At 32.1% G+C, this 16,424-nt stretch overlaps 1 protein-coding gene across 8 annotated transcripts in view; it reads left to right on the top strand.

Annotated features, from left to right (window-relative positions):
- Positions 1-15,946, top strand: part of LOC141420747 (ral guanine nucleotide dissociation stimulator-like) — a 77,934-nt gene extending 61,988 nt beyond the window's left edge. For 3 of the 8 annotated variants that reach the window (XR_012445309.1, XR_012445307.1, XR_012445305.1), the window contains one exon: positions 4,881-14,624. Coding sequence is in view for 1 of the 8 variants with exons in the window: in XM_074065484.1 (XP_073921585.1) it covers positions 4,881-4,981 (101 nt within the window). In the remaining 7 variants the exon portion in view is untranslated. Of the gene's footprint in view, positions 1-4,880 lie in introns of all 8 variants that reach the window. The other 5 variants (XR_012445308.1, XR_012445306.1, XR_012445310.1 and 2 more) reach the window with 5 other exon arrangements.
- The last annotated feature ends 478 nt before the right edge of the window (positions 15,947-16,424 follow it).

Here is a 16,424-nt window from a genome sequence, read left to right as displayed (position 1 = left end):
TCCTTATCTCAACTTGCAAAAACCCTTGTTCCTTCCTATTATTGCTTATACTCTTTCTTCAAGAAAATTAGAGATAAGGGCAAAATAGTTTCTGCTGGGTATTGAGGGGGTCGGGGAGAGGGAGGGGGCAGAGAGGGTGGTAATGGAGGGGGTGGGGGGCAGGGGGAAGAAATGACCCAAGCCTTGTATGCACATATGAATAATAAAAAAATAAAATAAAAAAAAAAGAAAATGATGTTTCTTCATGTGTCTTGACACAAATACCAGAAAGGTACAGCGTCCTGAAACCAAAAGATTATATTTCATTTAATAAGTACTAGTTTATTCATAATCTTAGAAATTTTCATTCATTTTTTTAGAAAAATAAACATAGGTCTTTATGAAAAGACATTATTGCATTTGTATTTAGCAAATTATGTATAGAAAAATATCAAGCAGATCTCAGACTAAGCAGCAAGTAATCAGTAAGTAAGATAGCAGGAGAAAATGTTTCATTTCTACATTTAATTTCAACTTTTCAATATTAATTTATTTGTATTATTATTTTCTACAAATATAACTACTAAGGATAATTACACTGATGAGGTAGTTTTATTTTTTCCTGAAGATTGGTATAGTTCTGTTTTGTTGCAAGGTATATTTTAATGAAATTTTAAATGCCACATTGTATATGCGTTTAATGAAAATGCAAAAACATACTTACTTTCAAAGTACACAGTCTAGAATACATCATTCCATTTCATTAACTGTAAGAATTTTATAAAAATACTTTTATATATATTACTTTTACTTGAATTTATGATTTTTGAATTATAACTTAACTCAAATTCTAATTGTACTCAGAATGGAATCCAATCTGTCTCTGTGTTTTCACATATACAAATCCTCCTCAGGATAACTGAAATCAATATGACTGTATTTGAGCTCATTTATCCTCCAACTCAAATTTGTGGTGCTGTTCCTCTTCCCTGAGACTGTCAAAAAGTGATTATCAACAGAGGCCTCCCTATGGCCCATAATAGAGTTGTCATTGTTACTACATCTGTCATTATCCATGTATGGAACAGACTACATGTGGATTCTGTTTTCTAAAAGATTCCCAGTTTTTTCTATATTACTTTCAAATAATTTGACAATAATTTGAAACTTTAAATTGATGAAATACAAGAAAACTTAAATATAATCAAATCTGATGCAGTTCATCTTATATGACTAAAATATCAGCTAGAAATAGAGTCATCAGATTAATGCTGCTTACCCGATTATTTTCCAGATCTCAAGCTACAAAAACTACTGAGGGAAAAAAATTAACTGTTTTAAAATGAAGCATACAGATGGTTTGAACATTTTCTCTCTCTTGCTTTTTATGATTTTGAAAGATAACTGTTAGACATCTTATTTAAAAAACAAAGGTATTTAGCATGACCAATTGACATTTACTATCTAATTATAAGTGAATAAAACCTATCAGAAATACAGAATTTCCAATGGCTTTGACTCAACTACAACTAGATCCTGATTATGACTAATGCTTAGTAGACAGTATTTTATGCTGTCTTTAAAGTAGAGTAATAATGAACCAACTTTTAAATTCCAATCTCCCTTTAGTCACTAGTTAAACACAAGCTTGTGGGTGTCATCCCAACATTTAAAACATGCATACAAACATACATGCGTCTACACATACAAAAAAGAATGAAGGTGACACTGAATAAAGCTAATACAATCACAACTTTGATTTTCTATTTAAAGCTTCATGGAATCTAACCTTTTAAACTTGCATTTTGTGAGCACACAAATGACCTTTATTTTATTTTTATTTAAAAGTTTTTTTTCTTTTGCCCAAACAGTCTACTCCTTTTTTTCACATATTTTTATTCATTTATTCATATGTACATACATTGTTTGGGCCACTTCTCACTTTTGTCACTCACTTTTGTTCTGCCCTTTTCTCCAATTTTGTTGAAGAGTAGATATAAGCAATAATAAGAAATACATAGCGTTTTGCTAGTTGAGAAAAGGAGAACTATACAGAGATATTCCTAGCATTGCTTCCATGCACAAGTGTATTACAATCTGAATTGATTCATCTCCACCTGACATATTCACTACTTCCTGGTCACTTCCCTATATTGACCTCTGTCATTTTAAGGTTACTCTCTTAAGCTCCTCTGCAGTGGGGACATCAAACACTTTCAAGTTTTGGGTTTCCTACCTGTCCTCATTCCTCCCATATGTGCTCTCCCCTTAGCACGTGACCCAAGTCCAACAACATTGCTGCCTTTGCCCTCGATCTAAGGTCTGCATATGAGGGAGAACATATGATTTTTGGTCTTCTAAACTTGGCTAACCTCTCTCAGGATGATGTTCTCCACTTCCATCCATTTACCGGCAAATGATAAGATATCACTCTTCTTCATGGCTGAGTAAAATTCCATTGTGTACAAATACCACATTTTCTTAATCCATTCATCAGCAGTAAGGCATCTTGGCTGTTTCCATAACTTGGCTATTGTAAATAGCACTGCAATAAACATGGGTGTGCAGGTGTCTCTGTAGTAACCTGAGTCGCATTCCTTCAGGTATATCCCTAGGAGTGGGATTGCTGAATCATATGGCAGATCTACTTTTAGTTTTTAAAGAAGCCTCCATATATTTAAAAGCAGTGGTTCCACTGTTGCCATTGAGGCTGTAGCATGGATAATTTTAATGAGTCAACTTGTCTGGGATAAGGAGTGTCCAAATTAAACATTATATCAGGATATGTCTGAAAGGTATTTTCAGAAGAGATAGCATTTGAATTGGTGCATTCAGTAAAAGTGGATGATCCTTCTCAATGTATGTGCGCATCATCCAATGTGTTGAGGACTGACTACAAGAAAAGGAGGAAGAAAAGAAGTATCTTCTATTCCCTCTCTACTTGAGCTGGGACATCAGTCCTTTCCTGCCCTTAGAAAGGTATTTACACAACCAGCATCCATAGCCCTCAAGTTTTCAGACTCAGTAGAATAACATCACCACCTTTCCCAGATCTCCAGCTTGCAGAACAGATAATGGAAATTTACAGTCTCCATAAACATCTAAGCCAATTCCTCATAATAAATTTGTCATCCCAAAAATACTGTTCTTGTTCTGAAAGGCAGAAGAGGTCATTGATTCTGATCAAATTATGAGTGACCATGGCCCAGGGTCATGGATTCATGTTTCACTGTGGAAAAGGTTACATAGTTTTCATAATCACATGACCAAGAAACTCATAAAATCAATATATCTACCAAATGCACTGGTGACTATATCAGTAGGAGGGCCATGGGATAGTAGGAAAATCTCTATTAAATTTTTCAGACGTTTCTTGTAACAGTCTTAACTTTGGGGTTTTTAGAAACTAATAGTGTGCTCAGTATAACAATACATCCCAAAGTTTTACCTAATAGTCACAAGGATGTGAATAAAGATTCAGGTGTTAGTGGTAAAGAGCTATTAACTACTAAAGATAGTCCAAGAAAATTTTGACCTCAATCTGCAACATCCCGTCTCTCCACAATCATGTTGTTCTGCTTAGTCAAGCAGTCTGCAGGGTCTTCAACACAGATGTGGCCTCCTTAGAGAATTTGAGTTCAAAATTCTCTTTATACAGAAATAAATTTCCTTATATGTGATCTATCTGTCTATCATCTGTGCATCTAGATATGTGCTATTTGTTCTATTTCTGTGAAAAAGATCCGACTAATACATGATATTCATTATAGAAATTAAGTAGACATGTGGTTTGAGAAAAAGTAGCCTTTTATATTCCCTTTTGTAATCTTATAGATGAGTCTAGGACTAGCACTTTCCATAAGAGATTTTGTTGAGGATCGAATAAGCATTTATAAACCAATTGTTTTGGTGCAGGATCAGAAGTCAATATAGTTGAGAAATTATTACAGACATCCAGGAAAACATTTATATCCATTTGTACTTTTGTATTTTATAATTTCTGATATTTTCATAATTGTTGATTTATTGTTATATTCATATATGTTACTTTTAATCATATTAGGAGGATTATAACTCCATAAGTACAGTTTTTGTATTAAATTTGAAACTATAGTTAGGTCATAATATAGAGGTGTTTACTAAAAACCTAGGTTTATGATCTCCACTGGGAGTGGGAAATTTTGAAAAGAAAGATAGTAATTGTGACTGAAGAGAAACAAACATGTTAAGGTTGTTCTCATTTAGGATAAAGATAGATCTTTTTTATGTGCTGCAGGTGTTTCTCCTGGGTAGAAATTGACAGGGAGACACTTAACTTTTCTAGTATATTTACACTTTTCCTGCATGATCATGACAAAAAGTAAGCCCAAGATAAGGCTGTTTAAAAGGCTGTGATAAGCAAATTATAACTTCATGAAAAACATAAAGCAATACAGAAATTTTTTGTAAAGATACTCTATTTTCCACATACACAGCTATTGAAAAGGCAAAACAGCTTAAGGCTATTTCATCACCAAAGCTATTTGTTTCCTGAACTTTAAAAAATGTGTAACTCCCAAGTTCCTTATAGTGTTTGTACTAAAAGGAAAGGAGAAAAGTTTCACTGTTTTTAGATAATAACCATGGTGACTAAAGTTTTCAGAATTATTATTTTATTGTGAAATAGTTTAAGAAAAATACTTTTCACATATAAAGAACTAAAACTTTCTTTTTTTGACCAACCACAATTTGTGGACTTCATTTGAATTGTGATTTACAGCCTGTAAAGGAAAAAAGTAGTATTTTCTCCTGTTTTTAATCTTTATCCCAGTGTAATAACTCTAGATTAGTTTTTGTAAAGTATTCATCTAGTCAGTTTACCTCTTTACTTACATTCATTCAATAACTTCCCATATCTACAGATAAACCCAAGAGCAATTTCTCTATGCCCTACTTTAAGGAGGAAGTTAGAAATGTGAGCTCCGGGGAAGGCTTCTTGGAAGAGGTAGAAACTGATAACTAAAGAAGCACAAGAAAGAAACAGAAGAAGAAGAAGACTTTCTGAGAGGGGCATCAGCATTTTGTGTGGGACTGAGTGGGAATCTGGGGCCTTTCAAGGTAGAGAGTTCTTGTGCAGCTGGACGGATGAACAGTTGTGAAAATCAAGTCTGGGAGGTGGAATTTTGTACAGTAGGATTCATCATTGCATTAAAGAACTAAAATTTTCTTAAATGTTGATTTGATGATTATAATAAAATATTAATAAAATGATTGATTGACAGAAGGACAGCATCTTGAACAAATGAAGGTTTATTAAGACTCACAAGCCCAACAGATCCTCTCAGCAGTGCTAGGAAACTGGAAAGAAATGTGATCTCTCTCAGCCTTGGTGAATGAGAAACTGTGAAATTTGTTCCCAGTAATCTGCTTTGTAACCAGACCTCTGGTAACTTAAACTACACCTTTGTAATCATTAACCAACTATTATATTCACATTGGAGATACCAAAGACAAAAAATACATAGCAATAAGGTACATCACTTTAATTTGAGTTTCAGGGCAACAGCAAATGTTTACAAAAGCATGCCCTAAATAGTGCATGGCACATGCTCATAGTAAAGCTCATTAATTTATCTAAAATTGAAATTTAATTAAATGTTTTATATGTTATGGGGCAGCTTTAACTTGACAGAAAGAATGAGCAATAGTTAGGTAAGTTCACTTGCTCATTTGAATTGTAAGAATACTCAAGTTTAAGATATTACCTCAAATGTCTGTGAGCTAGATTTGGTTTATTTACGATAGTTAAGTGTCAATATGTTGTTTTACTTCACTCGGTGCTCTTTTAATTATTCTTGGCTTATCCTAAAATCAATGACTGCTTGTGCATTACTGAAGTTTCATAAACAGTACTATAGACTGGGTGACTTAAACAAAAGGAATTTATTTTTCTAGAAGTTTAATCATAGAGAGACAGCCTGATGAATTCTCATGAGGGCCCTCCTCTGCCTATCTTGCAGATGTCTGCCACCCTGCTAAATCCTAACACTGTAAAGGGTGAACAAGATGTCTGCTTTCTTTTCTCGTAAGGACAATAATGCCATCAAGATTGTCCTACCCATATGAGTTAATCTAAACCTAATTATTTTCTAAGTAATATCACCTTGGGGGCTTAAGGTTTCATCCTTAAATGGGGGATGAACCTTATTCTGTTCATAGCAAGTGCTATATTTTTAAATGATAAATGAAAATGAACCACAATTTTACCTTGAAATATTTTTTATATATTTAATGTAAAGAAAATAAATGCCTAAGAAAATATAATATTTAGGAAAATTCGAGTGCTTTTCTTCTGAATTATTCACATTCCTATAGTTCTATGTTGTGCAATGGTCACTGAAGCCACACAACTTAGCAAATACACTGAATTTGATTATGTTATGTACACCAAAATGTATCATGTCTAACTACCAAAATTCACTTTATAAAATTAATATTTCATTTTTTGAGCAGTTTCAGATTTGAAGAAAGTGCAGAGCTCACATATATCTCCTTACCCTCTCCTTTCAGTGCCTCTAGTTTATCATCTTTTATTAGCGTGGTAAATTTGCTATAACTGATGAATCCTTATCAATATATTAAGATTAATTTTAGTTCATAGTTTACATTAATCTGGTCTTACTATTTGACTGCACGCTTTATGTTTTGATAAATATATTCCACCATGTATCTAACATTATACTATCACACATCATAATTTCAATGTCCTAAATTCTATGCTGAAAGATTCATTTTTCAATTGAATGTTTTCATGGAAAAGATTTCAGATATCAAAAATGAATTATGTGAAAAATGAAAGAGCAATACTTTAATTCTTATTCCTGTGCAAGCATTTTTACAGGTGAAAATATGCCATGTTCTTATTTTTTTCTAGAAAGTTCAAGGGTCTAGGTTATATGGACTTTTTGACACTAAACTTTTCATTTTTCAAAATTCACCAAAATGCCACCAACTTAAATTAAATGAAACACGGGAAATGAAAATAATTAGAAAAGAATCACAGAAAATCAGACTCTTCTGTGAGTCTTTTGGAAACACTAAGTGACATAAAGGAGAAATTAATGTTTTGTTTCTGACAGCAATCTTTTAAAAAAATTCTCTGTATTTAAGCATAAGTGTCTGGTTGGGAACATTTCAGCAAAATTTCATGTTGTTAATAGTCTGTATATTCTGTTTCAAAATGTATCTTTCTGCAGCCATGTCCAATATTATATTTGTTCTTAGCCCTTTCTGGGGTACATTAATATGTTCATTTTACACTAATCAAAACTGTTTGCCAAATAGTTACTCTGCAATTTGGAATGGAACATCTAATTTTGTCTTGCATGAAATTTTGCCTGCATACAAAAAATGAGGTATGCATTTCCTTCTTAACAATCCTCAATGTTAAAAACTTTAAAAATTAGGATTGATTTAAAAGTTAAGAATGTTTGATATTAAAAGAATATTTTAACGTCAATTTTAGGAAAAACTCCTAAATTGCATAAGATGTACTTTATTCTAAATATTATATCAATTTTTATTGGTTGTGCTTGTCATGTATCACTGTGACAAAATATTTGACATAACTTAAAAGGGGGAAAGATTTATTTTGTCTTACAGTCCTAGATTTCAGTCCATGGTAGATTGACTCCCTTCATATTAGGCATATGGCAAAGCAGAAACTTATGGTAGGGAAGGTATGGCAGAACAGAAATGCTCATTTCATGGTGGTTGAGAAGCATAGAAAGACAGGAAGAGGCCAAGCATAAGACGTACCCTTCCAAGGGCACACCCCCTATAACCTGGTTCATCCTTCTGTTATCCTCCTCCTAGTTTCATCCAGTTCCCAATAATGTTATCAAGTTATGAATCCATGAGCATATCGATGCACTGATTAGGTAAGAGTAATTGAAGCCTTCAACATCTGAGCTTTTTGGGGAGACACTTTGTAGCCAAACCACACACTTGTAAATGCAGATAAAATTTTTTGAAATATTAATAAAGAAGGAAATTTGTCTGAATCAATCACTTGTGATCTTTCTTTAGCTTTTATATCTAAACTTATATTAAATATCACTGTAGCCACTGATGGTCTCCTTCCTTGTCATTTTTATCAAGGTAGATTGTATGTAACGCATAGGTATTTACTCAAATAACCTCTCGATTTAGTTTGCTGTGGTTGAGACAGCCTTCTTCCAGAAGCAAAGGACACTTCTGTACCATTGCATGTTAGAGTCTGACCCAGAAAGTAGACCAATGTGGCAAAACTCTTCAGTTTTCACTCTCACATTTTTTCAATATGTATTGTTTAAAATATAATTTTGAATTTTAAAATCAATTTGGTTTCTTTTTCTTTTGAAGATGTGCTATAACTCCTTGATTTTAGGAAAAAAATGGGACAACTCAAGAATGTTCTTTATTCTAAACCAGTATTCTTTAAGTGCCATTTTTTGACATTTAAATGTGTATTTAAAACTCAAAGCATTATGTTTTGAATTGTCTAGGAAAGTTTCATCTTGCTTATGGAATTATTTCAGCCATGATCTATTGTATTTTATTTTGATTTGAAAGTAAGAACACTTATTTTCTATTCTATAAACTATTTTTATGTAAAGTTATATATTTAATAAAACATGTTGGAAAAGTACTGCACTTTTACAGTAATTTAATAATGAATCATACCTAAAACTCTATGTAGAACATGCCAATTTTACAGCTGCTCCTGGTGTTTTTGCTTTTTGTCTTATTTTGTTTCATTGTTAGGTATTCTCAGTGAATTTTAGGCACAGGTCTCAGAAACAATGGCATGTTCTTCTCTATCACCAGTGTTTTCATTTCTATCTAATTCTGGATATTGTATCCTCAAGATTTCTCTTCCTTATAATTTGAGATAATGGTGATGCTTTCAGGAGAATAGTCAAACGTGAATTTAACCTTTCGAAATATTCTTCCAAAGAATGTGTTTCTTTAGGTGTTACCATTTTTCATTATTCTATATAAGCTTCCACATAATAGTAAGCTTTGAAATTTCATTACATTAAAATCTATAAAAATAAACACCTATAAAAACATAGATGAAGAGGCCTGCAATAAAAATAGCCAAAACTATCCTATCAGCAATAGAAAAGCACAGTGGGCTTTTTATGGTGATACTTGGGTTTGAACTCAAGGGCCTTGCATGTATAGGCAGGTGCACTGCCACTTGAGCCAGGCCTCAGTCCTCCAAAGCACCTTTAAAATGAACTGAAAAAATTTTTTTAATTGGAAAGGAAATAAAGTGGAATATTATTGAAATGTATAATATGTGTTAATAATCCAAAACCCATTAGACATTTTTACATTTTGCTTTAAAGGATTATTATAAATATTTAAGAAATAATAACAATTGCTTCTACATGAACAGAAGTTTGAGTATTCCAGCTAAAACTGGGGTAGTGCAAATATACATTTAATGAGATAGTATTTCTAATTTCTACATATGGTTCATAAAAAATAGTGTTGAAATTCTACATAAGGGGCTATACACATAATAGTAACTAAAAATTAGTATTTTGTCCTGAGGCAGATAGTTTGTTCTGTGATGAACAGGAATATACATTAAAATTCAACTCCTAGTGCAATGAAATATCCAAGATGTAAGACAAGTGTAATATTTCATTAACTGAATTTTGATTTGAAAAAGCAAACTTCAATAAAATATTGTAACTAATGAGAAGTTAGTTCACATACTTCTGGGTGTATTTCCAAAGGAATAATATCTTTTTTCAAAGAGATATGTACACCACTATATTTATTACAGAATCACTGAAAATATTCAAGATGTGGAAACAACTTGTGTGTCCATGAGGAAATGAATGAAGAAATAAATTAAGGTGTTCATATGTGTATGCATGTATATTTTATGTATATAACTATCTAGGCAAATTACATGTATATATAGTTTTACATACATATACATGTATGTGCAATGCATGTGAGATGGGATATTACTAAACTGTAATAAATGAGGAAATCACAACATACGTGACAAGATAAATGAACCTGCACGATGTCAGGTTAAGAAAAAATTGTCAGACACAGAAATCAAAATATTGTAAGATCTCAATTATATGTGTATCTAAGAAAGAAAGAGAGAGAGAGGGAGAGAAGGAGGAAGGGAAGGAGATAGAGAGAAGGGGAGAGGGAGAGAAAGGAAGGAAGGGAGAGAGAAAGAGAGATCATACTTACGGAAATAGAATGGTAAACATCATGTACTAGACAAGGTGAGAGATACTGATCAAGCATTCAGTTACAAAAACCTTTGAGTTTTTGAGATCTAATGTACAGCATGGATTTTATAATCAGTAATGTGTATTTGAAATTTGAAAATGTATCTAAATTGTGCTTGAAAATATATCTAAATTGTGCTTACCACACATACAAAATCATAACTGGGACTAAATACATTTTGTGATCCCACGAACATACCATTATCTTTTTTGTGCAAATCATTTCACAATGCATACCTAAAACAAAAACAGCATGCTGTATACAATAAATATATGTAATTGTAGTTTGCCAGTTATGTTGTAACAAAGTTGGAAAATATCTGTTTAAGGACTATTAATATACTACCAGAACAAAATAATCTGGAGAAAAAAAGAAATATAATTTCAAAGAAATACTATGAAAAATATGAACATAGCAATGCATAAGATTGAATTTGGGGAGTATTAGAGCAAAAAAAAAGTCAGAAAGAAGAGAGGCAGGTATTGCTTGCTGGCCTCTAAAACCTACATGTAATTTGTGTAGTTTTATCCTTAATTATCAATACCTCCAGCTTAACTGCTTCTTTTTAATCATTTTACTAGTATATCATTTGAGAGAATTATTTTAAACCCAGCTCAAGTTAGAGGCATGAAGGCAGAAAAGTTCCTGTGATAACATCCTCATTCCTGGGACCACAAAGGAGAAGCTTGGAGGAGTTAAGAGGGAGCACAGGAGAGGAGGAAGACTTTGCATGATCTTCCCAGGTTGCTTCACATTTAAGAGTGATAATATCATGAGAGAACAGGTTCTTCTGTGTTGGAATGAGGTAAGGGAAGATTCTGAATACTCTATATACCTGAAGCTCCTTTGGTATATTTTTACTCAAGATTAAGAGGTTTGTTCAAGTCAGTAGCAATGTAATGTGGTATTGGAGAGTTGGTCATATAAGGAAAAGGGGGAAATCACCATAACTCAAACTAATACTGTGGATGATCAAATTAGTGGTATAGAAATTATGTAAAGCATGTATACTTTCTTACAGGTAATTAATTTTTCTATATTTGAAGATCAAACCAAAGGCAAAGCTTTAAAATTTGTCTTTGAGAAGGGCTCATTTTACAAATTTCATGTTAAAATGACTATTACAAAGGCAAAACTGAGTAAGTTTCAAAAGTCATAAGTCACATTTGTATTTTCCATATGTGTATCTTCAACAAAGCTATGTGAAACACACTCTGTGAGACCCTTAGGTGAATTAACTCAGTAAGAATTAAAAACCTATTGAACAAAGAAAGAAGTCCACAAATTGAAGTACTTTTTATAGCTAGTGTAAAATGTGATAAATACAAACACTGCCAAACCAAATTAGCTCTCTCAGTTTTACTCAAAATGTGAGATGGCCAGTTTCTAAAGAAGTGCGTTTTGGTCTCATCCCACTAAGATTAGGTTAAGGTGAAATAAAAATGAATGACACTACCTTTAGTTACATATAATTTTAATGTACTCTTTCTTTTATCTCATTCTCTTTCCTTCTTTTTCTCTTTGCCTGCTTTCTTGTCTTACAGGAAGTCTTTGGTCAAAGAAAGAATTTTTACCATTAACACTTTCACTTAAGTGTGAAGTATTTGTTTTGTTCCCTCTGCTCTCTGAGTGCTCACCTTGCATTAGGAATCTGTCCTATTCACTTGGAGTCACTAGTGCAACTCCATGTATTATGAGCAGGAGAATATTACCTACATACGCTAATTAATTGAATGTGGTAATGAGGGTATAACTACAAAGTCAAAGTAAGAGAAAATGAGCATTGAAGAATGTATTTGCCATGAAGAAACAGCGAAAGCGTACCTAACTCTCCTTAATACAATTTTTAAAAGTTGTATACTGTACTTAAGTTATAAACTAAAATTTGAATAGATGTACCAAGTTCATTTTTTCTTAGTTGTCTTTTTATTGAAAATAGTGATTTTTTTAAGCTTAATACATCAAGCTAAGCTATGAGGGCATTGTATTAACTCTGCTTCCAAATTACTTTCAAAATGCTTTTCTTTTTATATAATCATTAAAATTGCTTTCCTGAGCAATAGTACAGCATACTTCATCTAAATTTTTGTATAATGAACTATATATAGAAGAGAAAGATTCTTGGTCATCTGCATCATGACATAAGAACAAAATTAAAGCTCTCTTTGGCAACTAATAAGGTTTTGTAATAATTACAAAATAATTTCAGCAAATTCAATTTTTAAAAGAAAACTAGTAAGATTCAATATTTAATCACAAAGGAATGTTTTTTAATTCATGAAATGTTAACTTTCTGCTTAATTTTAAAAGTCTGTATTCATCCAACCCAACCCACAAAAATAAAATCAGTGACAATTTAACTAGAAATAAGAAAATAAGATGCAGCTTTTCTTAGCTTGTAGCTCCACAATTTCCCTCATATATCAGGATGCTTTCCATGCAAGTGTGAAGTTAGCCTACAATATACATAAACTGGATCAAGGACATGTGCTTATTTTATAGTTCCACACACTGTTTGGAGCAAGCAAAGGAGATTAAAGTTGAATGGAGTTGGACATCATAGACAAGTAAACTATGATGGTTTTCCAGAAAATGACACTTTTGTTACTGCTGGAGAGAGACTTTACATCAGTTTCACACTTGCTCATGAAGTTGAGCTTAGTTTCTTGTCTTAGTAAATTTAATAAAAACAGAGTATTGTTAATTGATTGACATCTGCACGACAATCCACAGAATTTTGTGTATTTTAAAAATCATGTGAGAAAATATTTTTCCACCAGGGTTGACTGCTCCCGACCTAAGAAAGAGAGAGGAGTGAAGAAATTTATATGTAAATGTAGATTTAATAACCTCATAGTACTTGATTAGAGCAGAATCAGTGATCTTGAAATCTAGAAATATTCCCATGAAAAGTAGAAGTGATCACATTTGATATTCTCTCCAGAAATATCAGAAGTAACTGTTATATATTGATGTCTTTCTCTCATTTTCTTTCTCTGGTGTGTTTGTGTTTGTACAGATGTATGCATGTAAGAATAAATGTAAGCATGTGTTTATATATGTATATTTGTATATATTTGCATGTTTGTGTATGTATAAAAATCACTATACCTCCCTGTTAAAATTTTATTTCATTCTTTATTGCCCAAATTACATATATAATTGAAAATAATTCTTTTTTAATGTATCTTTATGTACCTCAACTGAAGGATCATTTTCTCAATTTCCTTGTTCATGTTTTTCCATAATGACAACCCACCTTCATAGTTATTTTCCCTTTCTAGATCAATCCCTTCCTTTTTTCAGCCTCTCCTTTATGAGTTAAAATACATGTGAAAATCACTGTTTTTAAAGTTAATACATGGATAAAAACCAAAGTAAATCTTCTCACTCAAACATGATTCCTGATTTTTAAAAGAAAGACTTTAGAATGTTTTCTTTCTGTATCTTTCCACTTAGTCAAATATAGCTAAAGTGACTTTTCAGAAAATATTCCTAGAACATCACCATGTCAGAGCAAGCATAGACCGATGCAGAAATTTGAGGTGGCTACATCTAAAGCAGTGCTTCATTAAACATAATGGATGTCTGAATCATCTGGGGTTGCTTGCTAAGCAGGCAGATAATTGGATCCGCCTCTACAGTCATTCAGGCACAGTTTCTGTGGAGAATATTTTACACAGATAAATATGCATTATGATTTGGCAAAAACTTAGCTAGCTGAGTGAAACTAGCTAGGCTCATATAACTGCAGATTTAAATTCCTTCTGTGTTAATGAAACTCAACTTAAAATTCACAGAATGCAATAAAATTGTCAGTTTTCTTTCTTATAAAAGGGAAGCTAACATTTCTGAAAAAGTTAGAAGGTGGAAAACCATGGTTCACGATGAGATCTGTCTGGCTTGCAAATCTGTGTGCTTGCTGCAACAATATGAACATCAGCTATAGTTAGAGTTTCTTGTATGAATTTATGATTTCTTTGGTGTCTTCTGTTATGCAATCATATGGACAAAAAAGAAGAAAATCTGGGGTTAGATTTTGTCTGCCATTAAGTTGCAGCTCTAACATTACCATTAGTTTATAATAAGGAAAGTAATGGGCATGAATGCTTTACTTCCACTAACCCCTACAACGGATTTCATATTGCAATGTTCTTTTTTTTCCTATCCTACAATTAATTCCTCCTTAATTTTTAATCATTTAGAATTTAATAACTTTTTTTGTATTTTGAGTCCTGTATTAATTTTATATGACTTGGTTCTTGACCATTATCTAAATTACTGCCTCAAAAAGAATGGAAATTCATAAATATAAGTAGATAACACTCTAATGCACTTTGATTTTTTAAATTTTGAATAAATTCCATATATGAAGAAGAATTGCAGAAAGAATATGAAAATTTTCCTTATATACTTTTTCTATAAATCAAAAATGTTAACATTTTATTACTTCATTTCAACCCTCTCTTCATATATGGAATATGACTTACATACTCACAATGTAGTTATCAAAACAATAAAATTAGTGTTAGTACAATATTATTCTTTAATCAACTGATGTTATGGTTTCTTCAGTTTCCTTGCTAATGTGCTATTATACACAATTTCACCAAGACTCAATTATAGATCAATGATGAATTAGCAATATCTTTTTAGTTTCTCCATTTTGGAAATTTTCCTCACCATATTTATCAAGACAGTGAATTTTTTCAGAGGATTGGATAATTACTGTGTATACACTCACATAATATGACTTGGTAATCAATCTTGATTATATATTCAAATTCTGCATTTATGTCAGAAATACACAGAATAGCTTTTCAATTTTTAATGGGTATAGTAGCAAAAAGTATATGATGAAGACATATTCTAAAACTGTTGGTGTTAACTGTCACAAGTTTTTAAGGGTGGGTGCTACACAGTTCTCCAGATGTCTTTCAAAAGGCAGTATGCTTTCCCATTTTTCATTAACAGTTCTTAAGAAATACTCTAAAACGTGCTTGGACTGCAACACCTTGAGATAGGAAGGTGTGGTCTGGGACTATGGGACAGGTCTCCCCACCATCATGTTGTCCTTTAACACTTTAACCTAGTGAGCCATTTTAACTTGGTATAAACCACAAAATGGGCCACATTCTTGGTTCTCAGCTGCGGTTCAAGCTCCATCACCTTCACCAGACTTCCTAAGCCTTTCAGGAACACTTCTAGGTGAACCCCTGTTTTCTGTTGTCCCTTACTCTCTATCTGTAAGTAATAAACCCACCTCCTGCGACTTGTGTGAATGGATGCTCTGTCTCATCCAGCTCAGATAAACTGGGCATCAGTGAACACTGGAGTCTTCTTCACAGTGGGTCTCTGTCAGTTTTCTCATGAAAAGTTGTGATTTTTTTTTCTTTAACTCCCTTGTGAGGAGATACTTGTGACAATATGGTCTCATGTTTATCATTATTTGCCCAAACTACGTGGATGATTAATACCTTGAATTATCATTGCAATTTACTAATGATTTTGCCCCCTAAATTTTGATTAGTAACTGTCCTTCTCTTACATTCATAACTTGTAAATAAATGTGCCTATAATTTAAAGCTTGCTTTTTTCTTTTGTCTATCTACCTATCTATCTATATGTATCTATCCACCTATGTATCTAACATAATTTATTATTAATCATCTACCTTTCTATTGTCCTATAAATCTATCACAGTTATCCATAATCTATAAATATATTATTTAATATTAATATGTATAAGACTTCATGAATTCTTTCTTTTTTCAGTGAGTTTTAAAGTATTGTGAGTTATAGTTTGAAGACAGAAATTAAACCACAGAATATTTTCTTTATTGATTGCATTCAGAATTTCATTTATTTATATTTAGGTACCTGATAAAATTGAGAATGTAGTCTTCTGCATGGTGTTACATATGTTTTTAATAATTTTTTCTGTATGTCCAAAATGTTCTGTTGAGTTTTCCACCAATATTAATTTTAAATGTTCATTCTCTTACCTATCAGATATTCATAATTCAGATACCTTGTGTTATATGATATTTCAAAATTTGTAAGTATCTATGATAGGACTTTTTATTTATGTTGTTTATGTCTTTTCTGTCTCATTTCTATTTTGTCTACTCAGTCTTTTAATAAGTTTTTGAATT

This window comes from Castor canadensis, chromosome 2, assembly GCF_047511655.1.
Source record: "Castor canadensis chromosome 2, mCasCan1.hap1v2, whole genome shotgun sequence".
Classification (NCBI taxonomy): domain Eukaryota; kingdom Metazoa; phylum Chordata; class Mammalia; order Rodentia; family Castoridae; genus Castor; species Castor canadensis.
This window is presented reverse-complemented; position numbering and strand designations above follow the sequence as displayed.